The 27533-nt window shown below is 43.1% G+C and overlaps 1 protein-coding gene across 9 annotated transcripts in view; it reads right to left on the minus strand.

The window, feature by feature from the left end:
• Positions 1–27533, minus strand: part of Svil (Supervillin) — a 360495-nt gene that overhangs the window by 149100 nt on the left and 183862 nt on the right. For 4 of the 9 annotated variants that reach the window (XM_075680923.1, XM_075680924.1, XM_075680926.1 and 1 more), the window contains 8 exons: positions 27015–27036; positions 23544–23645; positions 21233–21430; positions 15930–15973; positions 13159–13247; positions 11019–11154; positions 3836–3948; positions 1149–2653 (listed from right to left, as the gene is read on the minus strand). In XM_075680923.1, coding sequence (XP_075537038.1) covers positions 1149–2653; positions 3836–3948; positions 11019–11154; positions 13159–13247; positions 15930–15973; positions 21233–21430; positions 23544–23645; positions 27015–27036 — 2209 coding nt within the window. Of the gene's footprint in view, positions 1–1148; positions 2654–3835; positions 3949–5005; positions 5127–11018; positions 11155–13158; positions 13248–15929; positions 15974–21232; positions 21431–23543; positions 23646–27014; positions 27037–27123; positions 27275–27533 lie in introns of those variants that run through there. The other 5 variants (XM_075680927.1, XM_075680928.1, XM_075680922.1 and 2 more) reach the window with 4 other exon arrangements.

Consider the following 27533-nt stretch of genomic DNA (forward strand, 5'->3'; position numbering starts at 1 on the left):
TCAGGCTTCCGTTACAAATTTGCTTGCCAAGCCAAGACTCCATAAAATAGCAATTCAAGTGAGCCTTCTTGGAAAGGCGCATTATCTGTAGCTCATGCATAAACTTGCGGCTTGGTCAATTTCTGAGAACATCTATGATTTGAGCCAACTCATAATTCAGACAATTGAAAATTATGGTGAATTTCATTAAATGGGAAAAGCTTTAATCAGTCTGCTACATTTTCAGTGCATACCAAGCCAGCTAGTTCAAGAAAAGCACTCAACTCAAACCCTATGGCTTCTGCAGGAAGAGTGGCATGGCCAGAGGTGGCTGGTGGGAGGCTATTTCTAAGGTGTAAATAATCTTACGAGTCTACCTTTAGTATCCAGAGTAGTTAGCATGTTCATGGACAGCCCTACAAGATTGCACCATGAACCTTTTCATGTGTACACAACTAAATACAATACCCGGCACGTGCAAGCACGAGAACTAATATTTCAGCCATGATGCTCAGGAGTAGCTAGGTTCTCAGTCGTGTATTTTGTACAAAGTTGTCTGTGCCCATATATCGTTTGTATAGGATAACTTAATTTTGTCCAGCGAGATATTTATTCACCTTGGAACAATTCTAGCTGAAACAAGAAAATTGGCCACCTTTAAAGAGGGAATTATTGAAAGTCGACAGTAGCTGTATGCGCCAAGTTTCCATTATATGAGCAAGATATTTTCATTAGCCATACACATTGGCCTTATGTCACAATGAGCGGCAGTGCACCTGCCATAGCCTACTTCTGCCCCTCTATACTTGTCAGCCCTCCTTGCTGCCTCCCAAAGCATTCAGCTATAATGCAAAAGCAATGAAATTAGCATTTCTTAAGCAAGCTAAGTTTTGTCACTTATCAAATTTCCTGCTGCGCAAAAGCAACTGCAGGAAAATTTAAATACAAAAAGAGTGTCTCTGCCGGCACAAACTTTTGTAGCTTCGTAGTTTTCTAGTGTGATGTTAATTTAGATGAAGCTGCAAATGAATAATCAAATGACCAACCTGGAGAATAAACAAGCATATTTTTAGTACCAAGCCCAGTTGACAAGCACCTCACATTTTCTTCCTTTCAAGACTACAAATATGTTCAAAATGAATATACTGGGAACAAAGCTTTATACTTACGGAGACCTCAATGTGATGGGCCTGTCCCTTTTCAGGACAACCTCTTGAACTTCCACTCTGTGTGGCGAGCCGTCAACCTGAAAAGCAGTGCCACGAGTTCTCGAAGTGCTGTCCAATGGGGGACAGCTCACAACATTGGACTCTGACACTGAATGTCCCCCTTGTGGAGTCAAGGATTCTACCACAACACACTCTGTAAGCCTGCCAGGTTCAGGCTTTTCTTCTGCACCAGTCCGTACTGCAACAGCATTTGCAGCAGTTTCCACAAAAGTGAGCACGGGTTTGGTTTCAAGTTCCGTGGAGCGAGACCTCCTTCGTACAACAATGGCGTCTCCTTTTTCCGGGGAGTGCTCGTGGCTCCAACGCCTCTGCTGCTGGTTTTTGAGTATGGGCTTCAGGCGTTCCTCGGCATCCTCGTCGACAGACTTGCGCTTGAGGATGGGTTTTGGCTCACTATGGACGCACGTGTCCTCGTGCTTCTTGAGAATTGGCTTAGGCTTGGCAGTGTCCTCTGGCTTGGCAATGTCCTCCTTGCTTTTGAGGATGGAGTGAAGCTCGGGAGAGTGGTCTCTCTCTTCCGAGCTGCTTGAGCGATTCTTAAGAATAGAGTGGCGTGGTTTGTCGTCTTCCCTTGCGTTTGCTTTCAATATGCTGTGTACGGACTCTGAAAATGAGGCACTCCACTCACTCTTCTTCTGAAGGTTCAATTCTTCGAGCTTTGTCTCAATGGTTATCTCGCCCTCACAAGAAACTTGTGTTTTCTCAAACTCTGCCTCCGCAAACAGACTTTTACTTCTTTCCGAGGCTTCAAGCTGGAAACTTGGCTGTTCAGTTGCAAGCAAGTCTAATTCCTTTCTTGGTGGCCCCACTTGAACACCGCTCTGTAGATGAGAAGTAAGGTCACTGCACAAACTTGAACCTAGACTGGACTGCACTGTCCCACAGCTTTCAGTACCTACTAAGATTCTATCTAGGGTTAGAGTGTGATGCGTCTGTGGTTGTAGCTTTTCTTGACTCCCGATGATAGTGGACGAGCTTTCCAAGGCAGTGGGCTTGCTCTCTACAGGAACAATCAAACCTGTCACAGTGGTACCTGGAGCTCTCGTTGTCAATGGTGGCTGCTTTACAGGAGAGTACGACTTTGTCCAGGGCCTAAGCACTTCTGGCTTTGTGAACTGGTTTGAACTTTCGGACAAGCAGCTGGTGTCAATCGCTACACTAACACTGGGCAGTTGCACTTTGGCAACAGCCCTTTTGGAACTAGAGGTCGGTCTATCAGAAGGCTGCAGGTACGATGTCGAGGTCGTGTGAAAGGTCACGCTGAACACTTTTGGTGATGTTGGCTCTCCCTTGTCGCATGGAACATCAGGGAGCACTGAGCAGTGCTTGTTGAAAGCAGTGGCTTGAGACTCTTCCTCTCCTGACAAAGTATTGCTGCAACTTGGCTCTTCCTCACCAAATGTGTCAAAAGCGTCCAATTGCTTGCCACCTGGCTGCGGGCTCACCTGTCATACAAAAAGGTGACAGCGCAATTATAGCAAGTTCTGAATATGTAGAGTGAGCCAAAGACAGGGCCCAACTGGTATAATTGGTAAGACAGTTGGCGTACATCTAAGGAGTCCTATAGATTGTATTAAATATACAGTATGGTCTTCTGTCAAAGAGAACATGCTGTTAGTATTCTGCCATCGATTATTACCAAGATATAGCATAAAATATCAAGGAAAATTTTATGCATAAATGAAAATCCAATTGATTATATCAAACCCTCCATGCAAATAAAGGCAAACAAGTTCTCCAGCTACAATCGCTTTATTACTTGGGTGTACCCGTTAACTGTGCACTATACTTTACACCTTTCCACCATTAATGGGTACCACCATAATAAAAACACTGGTTTATGCATACTGACATTTTTTTACTTGTGTGTCATTTTTGGAAGTTAAGGCAGCTGTAAACTAAGCACTAGAGGCAACGTTGCTGTTTGCGAACCAAATACAATACATTATCTGGCAGCACAGTAAGAACTCTGAACATAGGAAGATGGTGGCATGCTGTTGCTTCATTAGCAGTTTTAAGAGAAGTAAGAACATTGTGCCAGCTGTGGGAATGACAGCTTTAATACTTCAATTAATTTTTTTATAAAGAAAGAATGCAGCAGTAACAGTGCCGCACTGTGGCTACAATTACCTGCACCAGATTCACGTTTTGAAATGCCACAACGTGTTTATTAACTGGTCATCACATATGAATACAACTATATGCTCATTGTCCTGTTTCAACATTGCATAAAAAAATTCACGTTTTTCGACTTGACAGTGATGGAAAAAAAACAAAAAGAAACAACAGGTGCGTACATATGCAACACGCACACACCTTGCACAAAAGACATTATAGCAGATCTCATTGAGGGCATTTGATGGCAAATAATCTAGTTCATCAAAAGTTAAGCAATAAAAAGCAATAAACCCTGCAGTATGTCCCCTACCAAGTGTGCCAGGAAGGTTTGTGCAAGCTGTCAGCAAAAAGACTTATGTAGTCATACCTTAGCACTTGAGTAGAGGCTGCTTAGTACCCAAGCTCAGCATTGAGGATTGCCAACATCACAGTACCAGACAGACAAATACACGGCCACAGTGCAGCATTAGCAGCAAGTCAAACTCCTCTTTGAAATGCGAGAAACTCACATGAGGAACAATGTTCTCAGCCTGGTGTTCTGCAGCATGACCAGATGGGGGCTTCTCATCACACGCCGGCTTCGAATCGCCCGAAGCACCAGGTCGGCGTGACTGCAGCTGGCCTACGTGCAAACAATCGTCTTGTACCAGCTGGTACCTTTGTCCTGCTACTAATATAATATAACAAGTTATGCAATACAGGTTCACTGATCATTTCTCATCAGAGCCAGTCTAGTAGCACAGCTAACAATGAGTGAAACAGAAGTCAAGTACTGGAAAAACAGAAGAGAAATGGCAAGCCATTAGGGAAAAGAAAATAGCATTATGCAATGAATGCTTTTTGAGTAGATCAGGCTACTGAAAGTAAAAGCAATACAAACAGGTAACATAAGAATCTTCATGAGCCCCCTCTGAGAAACACTACTTTGTGCACACTGCAAGCATTCAAGATCAATGAAATTTGAACAGAAAATGACAAACATTCAGTGCACACATTCATCACACATGCAGACAGACACACAAACATTTGAATGAAACTAGCTGCACAACTGAACCCTCATTCCGAAGTGGTTTTCAACACAGTTTACTATTTCAAGCAGTAGTAAGGAGCCTAACTAGATGGCAACAGGCAAGATGGCTTTAAGGAAGCTGGAAACGCGCAGAATCGGCACAAGAGTCTAAAGGCAAGCTGCCGAGGCATTTTTCTAAACTGCATTGGGACGGCTATAACAGGGAAGTTCAGGAATCAAGCTCTCATGGGGGACACGTTAGCTAAAACATCATAATCGATTTTGACATGTTCATCCTAGAATAAGTGATGTTATGAGCTGGTCAAAGAACACGAATGGTCAAAGGCAGCTTTAGCAACATAGAAATATGACCGTACCAAAGTACTTGTCATCTTCTGCTACTTCTATAAGAAGATGGAAGTTTTGTTAAATGACAAAAGCAGCAGAATTCCCAACCAAGTGAATGGAGGACTACAATTGACCAACAAACAAAGTAGCATGGCTACGTTGTCCGAATCTTTTGGCTAATTTGCCCCTTCTGCAGGAAACAAACCATTACTTCTACCACATCTGCTACTAGGGTACTCACTTTCTGTTGGAGTGAGGTATCAATTATGACTACGAAGAGACCAGAATAAGGAAGGATTAAAGGTGCAAAGCCTGGCCGTACCTGTCAGGAAAACACTTGAAGGCTCCTTTTCCAGTACACGTTTGACACCAAAACCTTGTGCACCCAGCACAAGTAGTAGGGTGAACACTAGGTCACTTCTGCAGAACTCCGAAAGAGCTGTCTGAGCGCGGGCTCAGCGTACGACGCAGCATCGCTGCATGGAGACTCGCCGACAGAAGGAAACTGGTGGATGGAGAGGCTAAGCAGGTGGCTGCCTGCTGGCTTTGAAACTGGGTTCTAGCCGTGAAAGCAGTTTCGAAAAGCAGGGCAACCAAGGCTGGGATGGAGGCGAGGGCTGTCAAAGGGGGAGGGGTGCAGCGGGGGAAGGGACCAAAAGGGCAGGGGAGCGCTGCTATTTTGGAAGCATGGCGGGGTGTCAAGTGAGCACGCATCATGGCCAGACCCAAACAAACAAAAAGCAGCGAAGTGGAAGAGCCCACAGTGCCAGGCACAGCAACAGCATCTGCCAGACTGTACAAAATCCAGCCCAAGTGGGATGCAGCCAGAAAAAACTAGTACGTTATGCCTGCACAAATTTAAAGATGTGGTAGCACCTCTGTTCTGAGGCAAGGTTTTTCATATGTCCCAAACCTGGCAAAAGCATGCGCAAACTTAGCAAGAGAGTGCACATGTGCAAGCACAAAGAAAGCTTAACACCCAGCAAAAAGCAAGTGCTGTATCAATATTTCAAACTATTTTTTTTTTCTCATATTACTGAATAGTTTGCCAGGCCCTGCATCCTCAAACTGCATAATTTAGAAACTCTTGGGAATGATCTTGAGAGGATAGATATACTCAAGCCACCAAAGTCCTCTCTTTCTGCGGGTATGTCAGTGTACAATAAAAATTGATACCAGCTGTAACCACAATACTATGCGCAACAGTACAATACAATGTACATGGGCAGCACCTCGAGTTGCTAGGCACCCCGGGCTTTGTGTAGCAAATGCTGCTGCTAGAAGCTTACCATGTATTTGACTAACAAGTGGAAAGCAATTGCTACAAATACACATGTACATAGTATGTAAACATAAAGAAAAACAATTTGGGTCCCTTTGAATCAGCCGTTTTCACAAGAGTGTGCTCGTTTTCTAATGTGAAAAACGATGCCACGTGAATTCATCAAAAATGTACTGCACGGAAATCTTTCTTTTGAGCTCATACAAAGGCATGGCCATCTTTTTGGTGGGGGTGATATACAGGGTGCTGCAGCCAAATAAAAGCCAAGCTGAGTCAATAACTTCTCAAAGGAACCTGTTTGGCAAGTCAGGCGATACTTCGTTGTACGACAGTGTCTTCTTCCAAAAGAAAAAAAAAAAAGAAATGCCAGCCTGTGAACCCTAAAATTCATAAAATCTTGCGGACACAACCCTAAGGCGACAGCACTCATTTTTTAAACTTGCTTCAAACACATGCTTCATATGGGATGCATACCAGACTTGCACACAAGACAGAAAAAAATGCAACCGATTAGAATTACCGTATTTGCACGTAAATAATGCGAGGGAGGCCTGTCAGTCTCAGAAAAAGAAAAAAATGCACATTACAAATGTAACGAAAAGCGATGCTGCAAACAGGAAAGGAAGCATAAATGAGGATGATTGTCGAGCCTTAGTTTAATTTTCTACTGCAGCTTGCAGATACAAAGCTTCACAAAGAAAAAATAAAAGACTGCACAAATTCACAGTGGTAACTCCCATCTCGCCACTCGCACTTAGTGGAGTGGCAAGTATGGAGTGCACAGTGAGTAGGCAGAAAAGATTAAAGAAATGCATTATGTTCGTGTCACAAATAGGGATCCTGAATCGCTGGAAATTTTGAACTTTTCAAGAAATTTTTGAAATTGAGAAAAATTGAAATTCCAGTTATAATAGCCGATGTTTATAATACTGGCAATAAAGAATTATGGTGAAATAATTATGCAGAAAACACTAACAGAATGGGCACCTTGACCTGCCGAACCCAGGGGGCGTCCTGTATTCCGTTACATTTTAAAGTTATGCTCCCTTTTCAAAAGAAAACAGGAAACCATATAATGAAGACACTTGAAAACTGCACTGCCATTTTCGCATCGCCATTTCCAGAATTGTATGCTGCACAGCAGAGAGTTGCACGTAAAACTGTATGTGCAAATTTTTTTTTTTTTTCACTTTCTCTGTGCTGAAAAAAGTATCTTAAAATCTTTTCAGGTTTTCTTGGCCTTTACATATGTATTCACAATTACAAATATAACACAAGGCACATTCCGAGGCCAGAAATTTCAAGAACAGGAACTCATTATAGTTGGGCAAATACAGTACATACTTTATTAAAATATGTAATTCATTACAGTTATCAATTACTGCACCACGAAAGTTAATCGACTACATCTATAACCTTTTCTCTGCACTTCTATTAACATTGTACAGGCACAGTGAATAGAACAAGCAGGCCTGGCACCTTTAGTACGTCCTCTGCAGCCCTTCACACATAGTTTACCTTAATTAAATGTTACTTTTCAATATTTGTCAGTTATCTTCCCCGATTTTCTTGTGAAGAAATCGGCTAGCGACACTGAAAACTAGCTCAATGTGCACTCTGGAGGAAAGGGCAGAGTTATCTATGAACACCGTAAGTAAAATTTGCAGCCATTCCACACTGTGCTTGTGCGCTACCAGCGGAGCTATAAAAAAAAGACAAAACACACCACTGAGCGTAAAAGTTTACTTCTTTTGGGGCTTTTCCCTTCCGTTTCTGTCGAATACTCTGCAAACATGCGCAATCGCTACTAATAGCAGCTCAACCTGTCGAAGTATCGAAACTGAAACATGCCAAGTGTCTCAAGACACCGGCTTGCTCGCAAGGAATTCATAAGGGCATCCTATGCCGCTCGACGATGCATGCGTCCGTGGCGTAATGGTTTCAATGTCAGGCTTCTGTGGTAGAAGTCCCGTGTTCGAATCCTGCTGGCAGAAGATTTTAATGTTTATTCCACAGCACTTTGTCCTTCTGGCTTTCAACATCTGTGACTTTGTAAATTCATCATTTTCAACAAAGTTTAGGCAAATCCGTGTACGTCCCACAATTCCCATGCTGGTGGAACCACCCTGATTGCAGCTCCCGTAGGCACTAGCACCAGAGTTCCCTGTAGTAATTATAGTATGAAACTATGTATTCGGCAGTTTCTTGGCTTTCCTCTTGCTATGCCAGGTGTCAGCACATGTCTTACTGGCTTGCTTTGCCTAATCATAGAGGGCGTGGGAGTTTTGAGACACTATAAAAAAATGTACAGGAGGGTAGACATATACAGCTCCACTATAAATATACCATATAATGTCTATGGTCACACCGATGTGTGGACTGCACCCTCAACTTGGCCACCCAAAATTTGGGGGGAGAGAAATTCCAACCAAGAAGCAATCACATTCAATGCACTGTGATGGTGCACATGACTCAGCAATTTTTATTCACACTGCTACTAAATAGAGAGCTGCACTTTGACTTCCTACATCCATGGCACAGCCACGACAGGCTCCTCCACGTTTCCCCATGGCAGCACGCAAGTCACCAACCTTATCTTGTCTTTGCACAATTAGTTTTCGCTGCCAGCTCCTTCGGCTCATCTGTTAGCTCTTGAGAGTAGCAATGGAGAGGAAGCATCTTACGGCATACAAAGCTGCACTAAAGCACAAGGTTGCGTATGCCTAGGAGCATGGCAAGCATCCGCCCGCAACTTCGGCATCGATGACAAGTGCTCACGTCGGTGAGCGTGCCACAATGAACAAATAGAGGAAGGCATTCCGTGGGAAAGCGAACAAGCAATCCAATGCTTTTACATCTTAGCGACTTTGGTGTTTGTACAGACAATTTTCTGAAGCAGGTGAAATCGGTATTAACTTGCTCGAAGCAAGCACCCCTCTTGCACGATCGGAAGAGTTCCAACAGAAGGCTTGGGCACTAACTAGCAAAATTTGCTCACAAACAGATTTTATTTTTTGTAAAACTTGACACAACATCCGCAAAACCGTTAAAGAAATCCCAAATTCGTAAACTTAAAAAAAAATTCAGGATCACTGGCAGTTATGCAAAGAAAAGAAGGCAGGCCACTACGGGTGTTGTCCATGCTATGCCATCATCTGTTGATCTTGTTTGTGCTAGAATGGCTTCCCAGCAGTAATGAGAAGGAGGGAGCCATTTACCATCTATAAAAGTGGAATAACCCCACCCACTTTAAAGGGGCCCTGAAGCACTTTTTATTGAAGTGGAGAAATGCAGTTGGAGTTAAAGTAGGCTATTTCAGACATACCTTACCACAAAAAGTACTTCAATGCATTCAGCAGAAGCGGAGTTACTGGCAACCCTTCACAATGCTTCTGCTCCTTCAATTCCTTGCACTGCAAAGGCTATGGTGGAGTGGGGCGTACACACAACGCTCCACCTACTGAACGTCACCATGGCATACAGTCCAAACTTGATTTTGGATGTTAATGTAGAGACTACTGAAGATTTTGGCACCTACGATGTTCCAATTATAAGCCAAATGTGGTTGTGCTCAGTGAGCCACAGTGCTTAGCCAATGGACTCATCGCGGCACCCAATGGCAGCCGCAGTATCTATGCTACGTAGCATACCACAGCTACATGCAATTGTAGTGCGCAGCGTTTGCTTTGTACACGACAGTGCTTATGTTTCATTTTCACTTTATTAATTACTACTCTCCACCTTGCGGGTTTCAGCAAAAGTATTAGATCAAACTCTTGCCTTTGCTTGGAGTTGTTGATAAGTTCAACTCCGCCCTGCCATCTGCTAGCCACCTTGTTAGCTCAAATGGTAGACCGGCTGCCCCGGAAAGGCGGTGGTCTCAGGTTCGAGTCCCGGACCAGGACATTTTTTTCAACTGCGAGGCTTTCCTTTTGAGGAACCCGTGCGGGTTTCCTTTGTAGCAAATGCTACAATTGGGTGGATGTCTCATTTTCTCTTTATTACTTATCGCCACCTTGCAGGTTTCTGCAAAACTATTACATCAGGGCTTGAGTACGTGCTTGCGCTCATATGTTCATGTGCTCCGTGCTACGTGGTGCAGACCACCTTTGTCTTTCATCAGCGTGACTGACAGATAATAGCCGCATCCAACTAACACATTTGGAAGCACTATCAATAAGTCTGCGGAAGTGTAACCAGGAGTGGCGAAGAGTGAGGATGTGCCGGCAAGCGTGCATGTGGCCCAAGCTTAAGTTTTGCAAGGTGTAAGGCTAGTTCAGCATTAAGGAATACCAACTGAAATTAGCAAGACCCAACGATTACAATACCAATAAGCAGGGTGGCCAAAGTTTATTGCCTACGTGGGCGGCCGCGGCCAAGCGTAAGCACACGGCAGTCTGCTTCTTTGGAGATGTGCGATTATCGAAATTCGGAATGAAATTTTCGCTTACTTCAACCTGTTTATTAAACTTCGTAAATAAGTATACACAGTAACAGTAGGAAGACGCACGCTGCCCAAACACCCTAAATTGATGTCAGCTATTGGCCAATGGCAGCCACGTATGGGAATCCACTATATTACTAACTTAAGCATCCAGAAAAGAGCGAGGAGCAGGCTTCTGTTGAAAAGTGTGAGAAAGGTGGCCTTGTGCTCTGCTTGCGAGCTCCATGTGCAACGCATAACTACAAAACTTAGCCACAGTGTTCACAGCAGTGTAGGCTATCCACGGACTGTTTTTTCACCAAGCCCGAGGGGTGGTTCAGGACCTCTTTCATATGAATATGTGGAAGGTATGCACAGGAGTAAAAGAAACAGTGCCATTTTAAGTTGGTCTCCAAGAGAAAATCGAAGAACTTTAATCATAATAATGAACAAGTCAGTGGCCTAAGTACAAAAGAGGGTTTGTAGTGAGGGTCTCTTGCACATTCATGCATGCATACACACAAAAACAATAAAAGCAGCCTTGCGAGTTTGTCAAATACACAGGCTGATGCAGAACAATACTTGACAACTCTGAAGTAGTAAGGTTCCTGCTTTTTGACGTCCACTTACCCATTGAGCCTCGTGAAGGGGAGTGCCTCACAGCTGCCGGTGGTTTCCGCTTGATGGGGCTTTTTTCGGCAGTTGGTTTGGAAGACCCAGCCGCAACTTTGTTCTCTGCTCTGCTGCTACCAGAGAAAACTTGAGCCTGCACACCAAAGCACTGGCCTAAGATTACATGCAAGGAACATAATTAAAGCTAAACAGTTAACATGAAAAGGAAGAGTGAAGACCTTGGGATCAAAACTGCATGGAGATGGGACAGGGGGAGCGGGGGAGGGGTTGTCTACAGGCAGCCCCTGGTGCATATATGTGTATTCCTTTCTTCTGTGTTCCATTTCGTGCTGCTTTAATTCTATGGAAAACATCAGGCTAGCATGCAATTTGACAGCAACTCATAGCTGAGCATCAGAATATTCTTTTACTACACTGCAGTAAATTTTGCTCAGTAGACTGATGTGTATGTTTGGTTTGCACATCAAAAGTGTTTAGGTAACTCTGGACAATGTACACCCATATGAAGCATTTGCTTTAAAGGGCCCCTGAAACGATTCTGACAAATTTTGTAGACTTGTAGGGTACAGCTAAAGTTAATCATTCCCACCACAATTTGTGTAAAGCGTCTCATATTAAGAGAGCTCTGGATGATTACAAGTTACCCTCTTCCATAGCCATGCATTTTCTCCTCAACTCGTTCACCGAGTGATCGGGGCTAAGTTCCACCTTCACTGGCTCTGCGTCACGATGGCAGGTCGTGTCATCTACTTCCAGTTCTCTAGGAGCGAGCGCACGAAACCTTTCCAACCTCTCCGGCAGCTGCTTGGCAGTCAACCCCAAGCGAGAGCTATCAAAGCAGCGGGCGTTGTGAGCATTCTGTGGCAGCGCCGAACGTGTCTGGTACTCCGGTAACCACAGGCAGGCTGGGTGTTTTGACGGATGGGTGGAGGCATAAACTCCAGCCGATGAAGCAACGTTAGCGTAGACGTACGTAAGCAGCCTGATCAGTCTACATGGTCCAGCCACCTGTTGGCACAGAGCTTAACGAGCCAAACAAAGAGCTAATATTGCTTTAACCAAGTGGACAGCACTTTAAACATTTAGAAAAACAACATGTTAATAATTATGCTTCTGCAAAAAATTTGTGCCAGCAACAAAGAATACACTTCGTTACTGCTACTGTGTTTGGTTGAGCTCTGTGCCACCAGGTGGCTGCACCATGCAGATCATTCATGTTTGCAATTCCACTCAACCCGTGAAGCGGCATGGTCAAGCGGCCAGGCCCTGTCCCCGCGCTTTCGTTTACCTGAATACCGGACTCGCGAAATGCCATTGGGGTAGTAATCCTCCGGTGTAAAGTGGCAGCTGCAAACGTGCAAATCCTGGCACCAATTGGATACCGATAGTTCGATGCGCTGCAGCCACTCCGCTCGTCTGCTGCCTTGCAGAGGGACACGATGCTGCAGCTTGACATATTGCCAGTCGCTACTTTTGCAGCCCACAACACAAAAGCGATTCATGGTGTTCACGAAAAAACAGACCAACACTGACTGCAGAGCTCTTGTCAAGACTGAGCGCGTTGTAGCACAAGCAGACAGCACTTGCTGTGTGCCGGAAGTGCTTAAGTGTGCCAAGAAATTGTGCTAGCACATTCTCTTTCTCTTACTTTCTTTTTATAAAAGCAAATTAACTAACATTCCAACTATTAAAAACAACATTTGTTCACCATTAAATTGGAAAAATTATCGATGACACACCCTGGGCAGCCAATCGAATAGCTCGCCCTACTGACATCATTAGGGCAATTTACGTCAAATGAGCAGGCGCAGCTGTAAATTCAGCCGAGCAGTGTGCTGCGATCGGCAGTGATGTACATTATTAAAAACTTGTAAATTACACGCTTCACATGGAGCACTTAGATGCGTCAATTAATGATCAGCAACTCAGTACATTTGTACAAAATCGTCAAAATCGTTTCAGGGTCCCTTTAATTAATGCATCAGGCAAAAATTGCACACAAATATTTACGGAGCAAAATGACAATAATTCAACAGCAAGAATGATATGACCTGCAGTGTGGATGTTATCAGGATTCCAGTCAGTTTGCACCGTTTTTGTGCACAATGAAACAACCCAGATGCAATCCTTCCCTTACCCTTGCTGGGATGTTGTCATTCAGGTCCAGGGGCCTCAAACTTTGACGCTCCCCACGATGTGGCAGTTCTGGCTTTGATGGTTGTTCGGCTGCAATAGTATTGTGGACAGTGAAAGACTACTTGACAAGAGAAAGCCTGAATGCAATCATATACAGTCGACGTCCATTAATTCAACTCTGATGGAACTGACTAAATTTACTGAATTATCTAGCAAGTTTAATTGAACAAGGTGCAGAAAAGAATGTCAGCACACTTCCGATTCATTTGGAAGTATTTGCCCGATTCTGACATGCCTCTAAATCGAATGCGCCCACACTTTCTATATGGCCAAAGTAGAAAACTAACACATAGATAACGTTAACACTGCCAAACAAGGAAGTCTAACATATACCCAATCTCTAAGCGAACAAAATGGGCAAGGGTCAAATACGTTTTGCACAGCTGTGCCCGGTTTCCTAAGGTTAGCTGCGCCGCAATACTGCAGTGTTATGCAACGAAGCATTCAAATGCAGTTTTTGGCTTAATTTTCCTGGGGAAAAAAAGAAGTTGCACATTAGGATCGGATTAATACCGTAACCAGGCACTGAGCTGCCATTACAGTTTGAACATATTCCTAGGGCAGGCCCAAAATATGAATTTTCGACAGGAGACTACACACATTCACTGTCCCCTAAGCACTGCAGAGAGATGCTGCCAGTAAAGGGATCACTATTGGGGTCACCAAAGAGGTCAAGTGCATGCATGCAAACTTGGAATTCGTTCCCAATGCATAACAAGGAGCCACAAAGAAAAACCTTCAACCAAGGCTAAGAACAACGTGCCCATTCACTGCAAGCTATAGATAGCTTGCAGTAAAGTAAATACAGTGAGGGCCACGCTAATATTTTTTTTTGATAACTTTGAATCTTGCTTTTTACTTCTTGTGCTTTATTTAGACAGCTGCTGATGACATGACATTATGGTGCCAGAATTCTTCGAACACACTACAAATCATTATATACCCTCGAATGTGACCTGCTCAAAACTTTCATCAAGAGCAGTGGAGCTCCGCGGGGTAGTGCATGTTGAAGAGCACGCTTCTTACATCACAAAAACTGATCTAATGGTGCAATGGTCGTACCACAAAGCACTGACATAGGGATCAGTCAGCCTCATGGTTCAGGTGCAGTGGTCGAAAGCCACAGAATAGCTACGTTGTCAAAAGTTGGGTGCACCCAAGCTATTCATTGCTCTTTCATTCTTAACATTCGACACAGATCCACTGCTATCACTTTTCTCAAAATGTACACTCTTTACACCTTTTCTCCTCCATTATCTCATCACCTAAAGCCATTGGCAAGACAATCACAAGGCACTGTTGACCACTGCGCCGGCCTGCAGGTCACCGATATCACATGACAACAACCCCCAGCTTTCGGAATGTGTTGGAAGTTCTGGTCAACATGCTCACATTGCCTTTCTATTCGGTGTACATTTTTTATTCATCACATGAAAAGAATGTATAATTATTTGTTGCATGTTCAAAGAATTGAAGCCTCGTACAGTCGCTACACAGATAGCAACTACTTTTAAGCAGAAAGAATTAGAACAACTTAATGTGCATATGCTTAGCTGTCTCATTGAAGCACTTTTCAGTTCATGACAACTGGCTTCCCGAGAGGTAGCATGTTATGAAAACTTCTGGGAAGACAAAGCCCACTTCCTGTCTGTGTCTAGCAATACATAGTTGCAAGTTAGGCAGCAGTAATTATGCCAAAAAAATGTCCACTGGTACAGCCATGCACAGCCTTAATGTTTTGCAAGTGTAAATTTGCTTAAGGAGTCGCTAAATCACCCCGAACTCAAAAATTAGTTGCACAATAGAAAATGTGCACTATTCAAGTATGAAAACATAGGTGCAAGAATTTTTGTAATGGTGCCATAATGGCACAGTTACAGGCATTTGATGAACGAATACTTGGCTGCCACTGTTTCTTGCACTCAGTTCCCCTTGCCGCATACTTTCTCCAAAACTATTCAGTGGTGCAAAAGCTACGAGTTGTGTCAGCACACAAGAAAGCTTCCATTTTCCACCCACAATCACCCTCCACGTGAAGCTGATTGAATGGAATGGATTGAATGGGGGGCTCGCTCAGTGGCCTACAATGAGTGAGCCCCCTTCTTTCTCGAAACAGTCTGCTCTCGTCATGCTGGTGCTGTTGTCCCTTATCGACCAACTAATCGACAGCGTTAACCCCTGGTGAAGTCACCTGCGAGTACCCTGTTGACATCGGCACCGTCAAGGAGAGGAGCACAGGATTGTTTTTTGAATCTGTGACGTGAAGCGTGAAACCGTGGAGTGAATTGCTGCCACATTTGCCAAGGATGATGGTCATGCATTTTCTAGGCAATGCGTGCATTTTAAATGTGTAAAAAAATATTAGACGTAGTTTAGGGGCACTTTAACAGACATGGATAAAAAAAAAGGACAAAATGCACCTTGTGCTTTTCTACACTTCTGTTAAGCACATTTACATGCTTACAATGCTCAACTAACTCGACCAACTAGCTGTACTGCTCAATGTTATGTCACGCAAGACTGGATGTGTCACCACAAGCCATCAATGAAGGATACAGTAGCAGCCGCATCCACTGAACATTTAATGAAAAGTGTGCCACCACAGGGAATTGTTCCTACAAGTACAACATTAACTATACATACTAAGCATCTGGCATATGCACTGCTTCAAAACAGAAAGAGGGGCGGAGGGGTATGAAGTAGTTATCCTACCTGAAGCACCCTGTGTATTGGCAGCATGGGAGAGTGCACGAAGACTGCAAAATAGAAAAGGAGTTCACAGGCGACAAACCTTCCAACACAAAATTCAACAAAAGGACACAGCAAGAATGCTATCAAAGGCATTATTCAAACCAGACAAAACTGCACGGTGATGCAATGCAACAGAAACTTCATTTTAAAGGCACAAGCACGAGTCAGATGTTTACCGCATGAAAATGACCTGTGTTGCAGCTAGTCATTTAAAAATAAATGAGCAGCAAACTAGTGTTTAATCTGAATTAAGAGGCTGCAGTTGCAGTAAAAACTTAGCTAAATACAATTTCTTTAACCTTTTCAGATGCTGTACGCAATAGTGTACATCGCGAACTTGCAGCTTGTTCTCAGAGCGTGTTACATATGTGGCCAATTTGCAGCCTAATTCTAGTCACTTCATCTTGCAACTGTGGTGTTTACTGCACCATAAATGTATACAGATAAAGCTAATAGGCAAAATGTTCAGCGTGGAAGCACATGCTTTAACGTTACCACATAAGCCACTTTAACGCGATAGCATAAAGGGCCCTGTGTCACAGAAAACCCGGCGTCAATGACCAGCGTCCAGCATCGGACGTCACTACAGCACAAAGGATTTCAAACCACGCATACCCAACCATGCATGCCCTCCACGTGGCACATGGAAGTTACTCAACCAATGTACTTGTATTTTTCAAGGCAAAATGCGTAGAAAAATTGTAAGGTATGACTTGCACACAACCTACAGGCATGATAGCGTCCGATCGTAATTTAAATATACGAGACATCATAATTCTGTTATGCAGAAACTCAAACACAAACCCCTTTTAACGAGTGGCGCAGCCCCCTCGGTTCCTTGCACACCAAAAAAAAAAAGAACCAGAAAGTTTGCCTTCGTGCATAGTGTTCGCTGCCAGCATTTCACAGTAAACATTACAGTTACATAAGCTGCAGTTGCCGGGAAGCGCGAGAAGCACTCGGGGATCATTGAATGCTATCGCGCTCCACTCTTAAAGGCGAAGCTTAAGCGTCCTCCAAATTTCCTTCTTCCTGCAGTTAGAGCATTGTGCATGCCTTTAAAAAAAAATTACCTGCTCATATAATAATGATGAGGGCATCTCAAGATCAAATTGCAACACCTACACTCACTGTATGCCCTCTCATTGTTAAAATTTGTGTATGGCAACAAATTCCTACAAGGCATCACAGTGGATGCACTTTGATCACTCTACGCGTTCCTATGTGCTCTAGCTAGTGAACTACGTTTGCTGCACTGCCTTCGTTTCACGACAGGGAACTTTATCTGAACCAGGCATGTGAGGCCTAGTTCCTGGAGAAAATGAGTCAAGAAACATATCAGACATAGACAAATGACAAGGATGTTGCTGCAGTTGACTTAGACTTTCTATTGCACTAAAGATAAAGATGGAGAATGTGGAATTAGGACGTGGAATCTACAGGTATATGTGATACTGTGGACAATACTGAAAATTTTCCAGCGAAAAAAAAAGCTTTTTTTTAATGTATCAGAAATAGAGCCAAGCGCAAACTCTTGTCACGGACTGCACCTTGTGCTAGCAGTTGCCATCAGACAATGCTATGTGTACATGTGAGTGACTGTCACAGCCCACCAATGCTTGACTGCCATTTTTAGGCCCGTAAGCCATCGCGTTTTGAAATAAATGGCTTATTCATTTATTTATTCATCTAAAATGCTGTAGAGATTCATGAAAACTGGATAACCATGATGTGGTTTTCGGCATCTATTAGTGATAATGAACACTGCACATGTGTTAGTTCAGTCATTGCTGAGGCAGTCAATCTCTCCATCAGTTCCTGTTTTGACTGGCCAGTCAAGCGTTCGGGTGCATGAAGCAACCAACGTGATTGATACTAGTACAGTAAATTCATAGATATGATGGTTCAAGTCTCTTGAAATCCACTGTCAACATTTGCATGTGGAAGGCAGCGTGCAAATTATTTTCTGTTGGTTTGCAATTGTGCTTTACAAAGAAGCTCCAGGCATCGTAGCACTCAACCTGCAGCTTCTTGTCTCGCCAAGAAAAATTACAGCCTTGTAAACAAGATGCTGGAAGTATAATTGAAATGTCGTTTAGTTTCAATTTTTTCATGTGAGCATTGCCATACAGTCTTGAAGCCCTTTCATAAACGGGCTGTTATGTAGCAACTCATAGTGCACGATAGTATGTGGATCCAATCCACAAGGATTTCATTAAACCTGGACAGCTGAGCAAAACTGCACTCAATTGCAAGTACACGCACAAAATAGAACTGGTCAAGATAAGAAAACATTGTTACAAAGCAGATTTTGTTACACCAGAGTTTGTTAAATTGAGGTTAAACTGCAGTCACAGTCGCAGATGGGATCATTGTGGAAAAGCTAATAACTGCCATTACACGAGTGTCAAGCAGTAAAACCACAGCCTGTTAGCCGCTGCACATCTAGGATCTGCAAGCCTTTGTGGATATAAGGTACAGCATTGAAACCACATTATGCCACCACATTTTACTTTGACACATGCAAAATCAAGCCATAGGAGAGTTGATTTCACATGTTCTGTAGTCTACCGGCGTCACCGGCTTCCATGGGATTTTTTCGAACCGAGTTGAAATGGTGGATCAGCAACAGGACTATTTTGTGCAGACCTTGGCGCAGGCAGGAAGTAGATTTGTAGCAGCAATACTCAATAATGACGCAGTCTCAAACGTCAGGTCTATGCATCATGTGGCCGCAATATAATTGAAACAGTCAATAAATATAGTGGAGCTGGCTTTATACGTATCAATGTAGCATTTGGGATGAAACTATAGATGTACACGGCCTGAATGCAATGCAAAGTGCTGAAGTGTGGGAAGAAGCGGTTTGCAAAAAGACGCACAAACACAACAGCTGCACCATAAGTGCACAAGCACACATACAATAGCGCTTGTCTTTGTGCATCTTTCCGCTAACGCTCATTCCTGCACTTCAGTGCTTAATGCTGTGCTCAGATCATGAACCTAGACCAACTCGCCCAAATAGTTATGCTCATCAATGCAATTTCATTATTTTTATAGAATTGCTTTCCCTGTGAGAATATAGTAAAAAGCCACATTTACAATTCCTACTTGCATGAGCCGCCTGCACTTCCACCATGCTTAAGTGAGCAAGAAAAAAAAGTTACAGAACAAGAATGTGCAAGGAAGATTACACCCTACAGGATGTGCGAAAATAACTGAAGGTGCGGTGTAGAGGTTTCTTTACTTCCAATGTGCAATCTCTCTTCTGCATAACTGTCCGCTAAATCATGTGAAAGCCGTTTAAATTAGAATCACGAGCTCTGCTCTCCCAATCATGCCAATAGTGCACAGTTGCAAAGAAGGTCCCCACTAATAGCAACATATGTGTACACGTTTATTACAGAGTATTTATCAAGCAGTACCTTAGACGACTATGCTAAACAATGTGCAACCAAACATTATCCGAGGCTTATTTGTGATCAACAGTTTCCTTGAGCGAGTGTCATGTCCCACAAGCACGAGGAATACAGATCTGCGGAATAAACAGCACAAACAAGACCATACAGCGGAAGTGCATTGTAAACTTCACTGGATAGAAATGCAAAAGAAAGCATGCTGAAGGAAATGAGCAGAGAATATTACATCACGTAGCCAGCCTTAGCAAGCCAACCCTCTGTGAAGCCATCCCCTGTGCATTTTCCCCTTTGAAGTGTCGGCTCAACGCATGACCTTCAAGACTTAGTGGATTGACCAAGAAAGTTTGGCTCCCAGTAGTTTTTGATCAATGCGCATTTGTTCATTACACCATGTCATAGCTCTGCTTGGAGAGAGGGGACCACTAAAACCTATCGCAAGCTCCGACGTGACAATAACGTGTTCGGCCAACTCATTTGTCTACCTACCTCTATAAACAAAACATGGATGATAAGAACAATGACCATCAAGCACTCTTCAGTTTTGCCGAGTTAAAAAAATTGCGTGAAAGGTTATTTCAGTTTCACCATTTCTAGAGTGTCAGTGGTGCTCATATATATTCGCCTTGATGAAAAAAGAAACGAAAACAAAGCCGGCAGTCAGCATTTTCTTCCGCCCTTTTTTCAATACAATGTTTCAATAGGTTGTACTATTTAGTGTGTGCAAATCAATGCTAGTAGCAGCCCAATAGAGAAAGCAAGTCCACTCTGCAGCATTTATATAAGGCTGCCACCACGTGCTCGCTATGTTTTAAAGGGTCCATGAAACACTTGTCTAACTATAGAACGATCTCACTATTAAAAGACGTATCGCAAAACTCATGTTCCAAAAATTTTTAATATCCAACTATAAGAGGAGAACTTGCATCAATGCCTGGCTTTCTCTCTTCACTTCCACTAGCACTCTGGAAGCTACACAGCGGAGAAGCAAAGAAGGCAAAGCCCTGCCCAAAGTTTAGTGTTGCAGCACTCAATGGCATTGGTTGTAGAGTGCCATATTTACTCACATAATTATCACACTTCCTTGTCAAAAAAAATTCGACGCAAATTCAGGGGTGCGATCACTATGCGGGCCCTTTATGTTGTCGCTGACCAAAACCATTATGAAGCCTACAAATAATAAAGCCGAGGCAAGCTTGGTTGTAGCTTTTTCGTGGAAGTGCGGAAAGTGATAAAAGGAATGAAATGAGGCATCTGCTTAAGAATATTGGGTGCGTGCAGACCACTTGGTAGGTCTTCAAGAGTCGTTCGCGTAGCATTCGACAGATGGTAAGCGCGATCGTCATTAGCTAGACTTGGCACACAACATATCGCTGTGACAAGTTCAGGGTGCGATCATTTCACGGGAAAGAAAAAAAATCGAATTTTGAAGACAAAATTCAGAGGTGCAATCATTATGCGAGTGCGATCATTATGCGAGTAAATACAGTATGCTATGTACGCGTAATTTTGTGCTGACCAGCAGTACAAAAATGGAATGATTTTTCTGTCCTTTTGAGATTGCAGACATGCACACATTTCGTTTATTCAACTCACAAATTAGCAATTATTTACAACTGAGAATGCTCTCGTAGTCATGAAATCGGCCAAAAGCAGTGGATCCAGCTGCTTGTAATGATGCTGCAAGACGATATTGCAGAAGCGAGAGCAAGCGACTAGCATGTAGGCCACATGCTTCCATTTTTTACACTATTAATTCTAGCTAATAAGGTAAACACCAGTGTAGGCCACACTGAAGTAGCCAGAAACCCAGCACTTAATGTCACGCTAATCTCCCAGAAAGCTTACCGAGACGTCCTGGTCATTCGAACGCTTGGTGCAACATTCTTTCGTTCTGGGGCAGATCCCTTGCCACTGTGGCTTTCTGTGTCAGCACTTTTTATTGCAGCTTTAACTTTCGTAGCTGTAGCGGCAGTGTTCTCTTCAGACGCAGCTGTTTTTGTCATGTAGTGCCTCGCCAATTCTTCCCGTCTCTGCTTCTTGTACCTGCATGAAAACAATTTCAAACATCACCAGATCAGGTTGCTCATTCAATCAGTGCTTGGACTTGGACAGTGAATGTAGCTGAATGTAAAGTACCTGCATTGCACAGCAGGTGAAACTTTTTCACCAAGAAATGTGCAGACAAAGTAATCAATTCAAGGACAAATCTGCCGCATTGCAATATCATGGGTCCCAATAAATATGGAAGACGCTTAAGCTTCGCCTTTAAGAGTGGAACGCGATAGCATTCAAAGATCCCTGAACACATCCTGGCAACTGCAGCTTTTTTTTTTTCTCCACCTTCACCTCTGTGCAGCTGCCACGAATGCGAGCACCATCTGGATGGCATTGTTGCAAGTAACCAAGCAGGGCGCGCCGCTCTACAAATGGTAGAACCGCTGCAAAATGGGTTTGTGCTTGAGTTTCCACGTAACAAAATTATGTTTTCTCTCATATTCAAACTGCAATCTGACGCTATCCATGTCTGTAGGTTGTGCAAGTCATGCTTTACGATTTTCAGACCCATTTTACTTTGAGAAATGCTATTAGTTCAGTAACATCTATGTGCCATGCGGAGAGCCTGCATGGTTTGTAATGATTTTTCCTTCACAAGACAGCCGGTGCTGTACGCCAACACCAGATCTTTTGTGACACGGGGCCCTTAACGCTATCGCATTAAAACATTCTAAACAAGAATTGACAGAGGAGGAAATATTTCTCACTTTCTGGCACAGAGGTTGAAGAATGAGAGGTACTCCATACCTGTCACCTCAGCTCATGCGACCATGACCAAAAAAGATCAACTGGAGAGCCTATGACAATCTTGTTGTCTCGTCAAACATGAGACAAGAAAAGAAAACCCCAATAGCTTCTATCAGCGTCTGGGATTAAGTGACCAGACAACATAAGAGCAGCGCACTGAAGATAAACAGTGTAAGTGTGCTTGGTTACGGTGACAAGGCAGTGGAATGGCAAGTGGTTGACTGCCACTTTGATTTCCAGGTCGCACCAGTATGCAAATGACTACGAGGTGCTTAAACTGTTCGCTCTCTAGATTCTTCCTGAATGTTTCCTGCTCTGCTTTTCATAGGTGGGTAACAGATGTTTCAATTTCTTGCAGCCATAAATTAATGCATCTCATCAGGTCAGGTTCTCAAAACAATACATAAGCGTACTTGCTTCAAGTTGTCCATGCCACACGCATAATCAAAACAACTGTGACTTGACACCCATTAGTTGCACCTAATTCATCATACTGCAAACCAAAGTATTTACAACATATGATAAAAAGACGGAACTGCAACCACAGTTGAACCTCCTTACAACAAAGTCCATCCAATGTAAAAATACCTTTGTTATAACTCATATTTGTTATAAGCATACATTTATTACACAATATTGACGGGAAACATTTGATTTACTTCAGTATATATGATGCCCGCCAAATGCGGTTCATTATATCCGTGTTTGTTATATTGAGGTTAAACTGTATGCAAAAGTGACTCATGCTAAATTATATTGGACGTTGAGCTACAATGCACAGCCAAATGCAATTTTGTCAGTAAGGCCAAATTGGCAGATATGGTAGGACACAACCAAAGTTGCTTGAGCACTGACAAGTTAACTTATTGGTCATCTCAGCATCAATAATTCATGGACCTGCTGTAATTTAAGCTATTCAGTTTATACAGGACACAGAGTCCATTCTGATGTGCGAAAAATGCAATACCAGTGCTTTTTCAGTCACACCACAACACTTGGCATTTAATGCTATTACAGCTTCAGCTTTTACACAGTAAACAGTACCAATAAAGTTCAGTATTAGTATGCCACTTGACATTCTGAACAGCTGATTTCTCACATGGCATCCACAGAAAATTACCTTCCTTTCTCCACTGCAAACTCATGAATTGATGAACTTGTTCCAGGATTGGCACTTTAAGCACCCTAACTAACTTTTGTGCCAAATGTTCGTGAAACAAAGATGTGCTTGGTTGAGTGTGCTGTGCTGGGAAAGCAATGACAACGTGCCAAAAAGAGCAGAGTGCGTTGAACAATCAGGGCACAACCCGTAATTACTAACAGGCAACTGCAGGTGATGACCTAGTCCGCATACCTTTCTATTCTCTCAGTGCGGCTGTCACCATCGCCCTTGGTGCCTCCACTATCCATCTCCCCACTTGCAAAACTGGAAAGGCCACAGGCCTTTGCAGACATACTGTGCAAATGAAAGTGAGCAATGTATGAGCTACATACCATAACATTTGCAAGTCACCTCATAGAACTCAACATAGAATTCTAGACCAATACCAGTGTCATGGGCATAGCTTCAACAGGACTTAATGCCTATGAGAAGCCACTGCTGCTGTACCGTTGCTGTACTGCTATACCGTATGAGTCATTTGCAAGACAAACTACACAATAATCACTAGCTGACATCACAAAACACGAGTCTTACAGGAGTACCAACACAAAATTATTTGGGCTCTGTTTTGCGTGCTTAATCATCAGCTATTGAACCATTAGTTATGTTAAAGAAACTCATTTGCTCAAGCGTGGGAGGATCATTTAGAAATATGCTCTTACCTCAAGACCAGTCACAGTTTTGATTTCGAAGAGCACTTCGTGCCCTGCGACTTAAGAAGCATGCTTGTGAACAGCGATGAACCCGTAGAGCGCAGACATGCGACACATGCTAGTGCACTATCTACCATGCCACCTGTGCTGTTTCTCCTGCTAGTTTGGCAGGAAACCTGTGCATCACTGCATCATCGTAATGATTCATTGGGCAGAAGTCCACTGCACAGTATGATCCCAGCATATGCGAGTTTTAGCCATGTTTTACCATGTCTGTAAATTTCTCACCATTTACACTTTGCCAAGTAACCAGAGAGGTTTATGGAAGGATGATGTATGGGGTTTTATGGCACAAGGGCTAATGATGGCCAAGGAATGCCAGGAAATAGTGTATGACATAGTATAGATACAAGTAGGCAGTATAGTGGCCTAAAGATAATAATAATAATGATAATAATAATGATAATAATAATAATAATAATAATAATAATAATAATAATAATAAGCCTGGCTACGCCCACTGCAGGGCAAAGGCCTCTCCCATACTTTTGCAACTACCCTAGTCATGTGGTAATTGTGGCCATGTTGTCCCTGCAAACTTCTCAATCTCACCCGTCCACCTAACTTTCTGCCGCCCCTTGCTAGAACTCGCTTCTCTTGGAATCCAGTCTGTAACCCTTAATAACCATCGGTTATCTTCCCTCCTCATTACGTGTCCATGCTCCCCATTTCTTTTTCTTGATTTCAACTAAGATGTCATTAACTCGCGTTTGTTCCCTCACCCAATCTACTCTCTTCTTATCCCTTATCGTTACACCCATCATTCTTCTTTCCATAGCTCGTTGAGTCGTCTTCAATTTAAGCAAAACCCTTTTTGTAAGCCTCCAGGTTTCTGCCCCATACGTGGGTGCTGGTAAGACACAGCTGTTATACACTTTTCTCTTGAGGGATAGTGGCAACCTGCTGTTCATGATTTGAGAATGCCTGCCAAATGCACCCCAGCCCATTCTTATTCTTCTGGTTATTTCAGTCTCAGGATCTGGATCCGCAGTCACTACCTGCCCTAAGTAGATGTATTCCCTTACCACTTCCAGTGCCTCGCTACCTATCGTAAACTGCTGTTCTCATCCAAGACTGTCAAACATTACTTTAGTTTTCTGCAGATTAATTTTTTAGACCCACCTTTCTGCTTTGCCTGTCCAGGTCAGTGAGCATGCACTGCAATTAGTCCCCTGAGTTACTAAGCAAGGCAATATCATCAGTGAATCGCAAGTTACTAAGGTATTCTCCATTAACTCTTATCCCCAAATCTTCCCGATCCAGGTCTCTGAATACCTCCAGTAAATACGCTGTGAATAGCATTGGAGAGATCGTATCTCCCTGCCTGAAGTCTTTCTTTATTGGGATTTTGTTGCTTTCTTTATGGAGGACTATGGTGGCTGTGAAGCCGCTATATATATCTTTCAGTATATTTACATACGGCTCATCTACACCTCGATTTCGCAATGCCTGCATGACTACTGAGGTTTCGACTGAATCAAACGCTTTCTCGTAATTAATGAAAGCTGTATATAAGGGTTGGTTACATTCAACACATTTCTCTATCACCTGATTGGTGTGAATATGGTTTGAAGATACACGCTGTAAAATGCATAAAATATGTATTTATTGTATACAGCAGGAACAAAACTGGTAGTGACATATGGTGACAGTTTATAGCCTCATAGCCCACAAAACTAATACTGCAACATACAACATTCTACTGAACTGCTGATGTAAAGTGTTCGTAGCAACATAATTGTTAATGTACTGTAAATTTATTGTAGTTCTCTTGAACAATAACACTAAAGAGACGAAAAATTTGAATGCATTGTAGTGGGACAAATCATCACAAGATGTCACCACCAAATTTGCTACTGCCAGCCACGGCACCAGTATCCTAGTAATCCGCAAACAGTGAGAAGCTTCCAAGTAGACACCCAGTGCAAAGAGTGCAAGACAAGCCAATGACTGCATGTCACCAAAATCAATCAGCGAAACTTGTGACGCAACATTGCTCCCAAATACATAACCTATGCTGATGAGTGCGTCGATAGGTGCTGCCCTTTCCGATTCATCGCTTGCACAAACTTCAAAATTAAACAAGAACTTCTAAGCTTCATTTACTAATGATATTTGATATTTACTAGCAATATAACACAACAGTTATTTCAAGTTAAAATTTTTTTTTCAGTACCCTTTTAATAAAAGCAGATAGTTCTTTCACCTGTAACGCTCCAAAGGAAGATGCCACTGCTAATAACGAAACAATGTAGATTTTGAAACCTGCACAACACTTTGGAAAATGAGCATTTTGTAATTAATACTTCTATCCAAGTCAGGTACTCCATATGTCGTGGCTGGCTGAAAAATGCAAGTGCAGAGTTTGCCGACAACAACACAATCTCAAGCAGCAGCATCACCTTGCATACTGTGCTCTCCGCATCGAGTCATAATGCAGAAATTTACAATGTACCACAGCTGTGGAGTTGTGCTACAGTCATCCACAGTTTCAGACATTAAATGTGTCATCGTACCTTGCTGGTGAAGCAGAGCACTGACATCGACACGGCAAAGACACACAAGAATACAAGACACTCTCTGCTAGTGTGGGGTAGTGTGATAGTGTGTCTTCGCCGTGTCCGTGTCAGTGCACTGCTTCACCAGTAAGGTATGATGATTAATCACCAACTAGCCCAACTTTCCACATAACTGAATTAAATGTGTGCTACAAGAAGACTGCTGATGTCCACTCTTTTAGAGAAGCAAAAATTGGAGTTCAAGAGGGAAAGCAATTGACCATCGGGACTTGCTACCATAGCAAAGAAGAATGTCAGGAAAAGTTGCAAAAACTATATACCTATTAGCAATTTGAAGTGCTGGCAAAAGTGGAGCATGCAGCAACCGCACATGTGAGATAAAGCAATCTGAAGTAGATAGCAAGATAATAAAGTGTGCGAATAGAGCTTACCCTGTAGCTATGTCATCTGCATCTGAAAAAGAAAAAGAAAATGATTCAGCAAACTTACTCGAGAAACGTCTTGCAGTGAATCACTAACACACTAGGCATAGAAAGTTACCAGACGCCTCGCGATGCGCGAGAGAAGCGACAGCCGAGCAAGCGGATGGCGACTGGCGCCGTCGCCAAGTAGCGCCACACCATATGTTTTCGTAAACAAGCCGAAAAGGTGCCCAGACAAGTCTTTCATGCAGCATGAATTACGCATGTTCTTCGACCACGAGCGTCAGAGGTTGCGCCCTTGTTTACAAAAACAGGCGGTCTCCGCCGCATGCACATTTCCGCAGGGCTACTGCCCCAGGAACAGTCAACATCGAGAGTTTACAGTGCCGACTCAGATTCCACGTGATAACAATCCCAGTGACAGCAGTAGCGCCGGGACTTCGGATTCGTATCTTACGCGCTTGCGCCAGAAAAATGAACGTCATCCTGACAAGTGAGAAGCTGTCAACATGCCAATAAATTTTGCTA

Source organism: Dermacentor variabilis, chromosome 2 (assembly GCF_050947875.1).
Source record: "Dermacentor variabilis isolate Ectoservices chromosome 2, ASM5094787v1, whole genome shotgun sequence".
Classification (NCBI taxonomy): Eukaryota; Metazoa; Arthropoda; class Arachnida; order Ixodida; family Ixodidae; genus Dermacentor; species Dermacentor variabilis.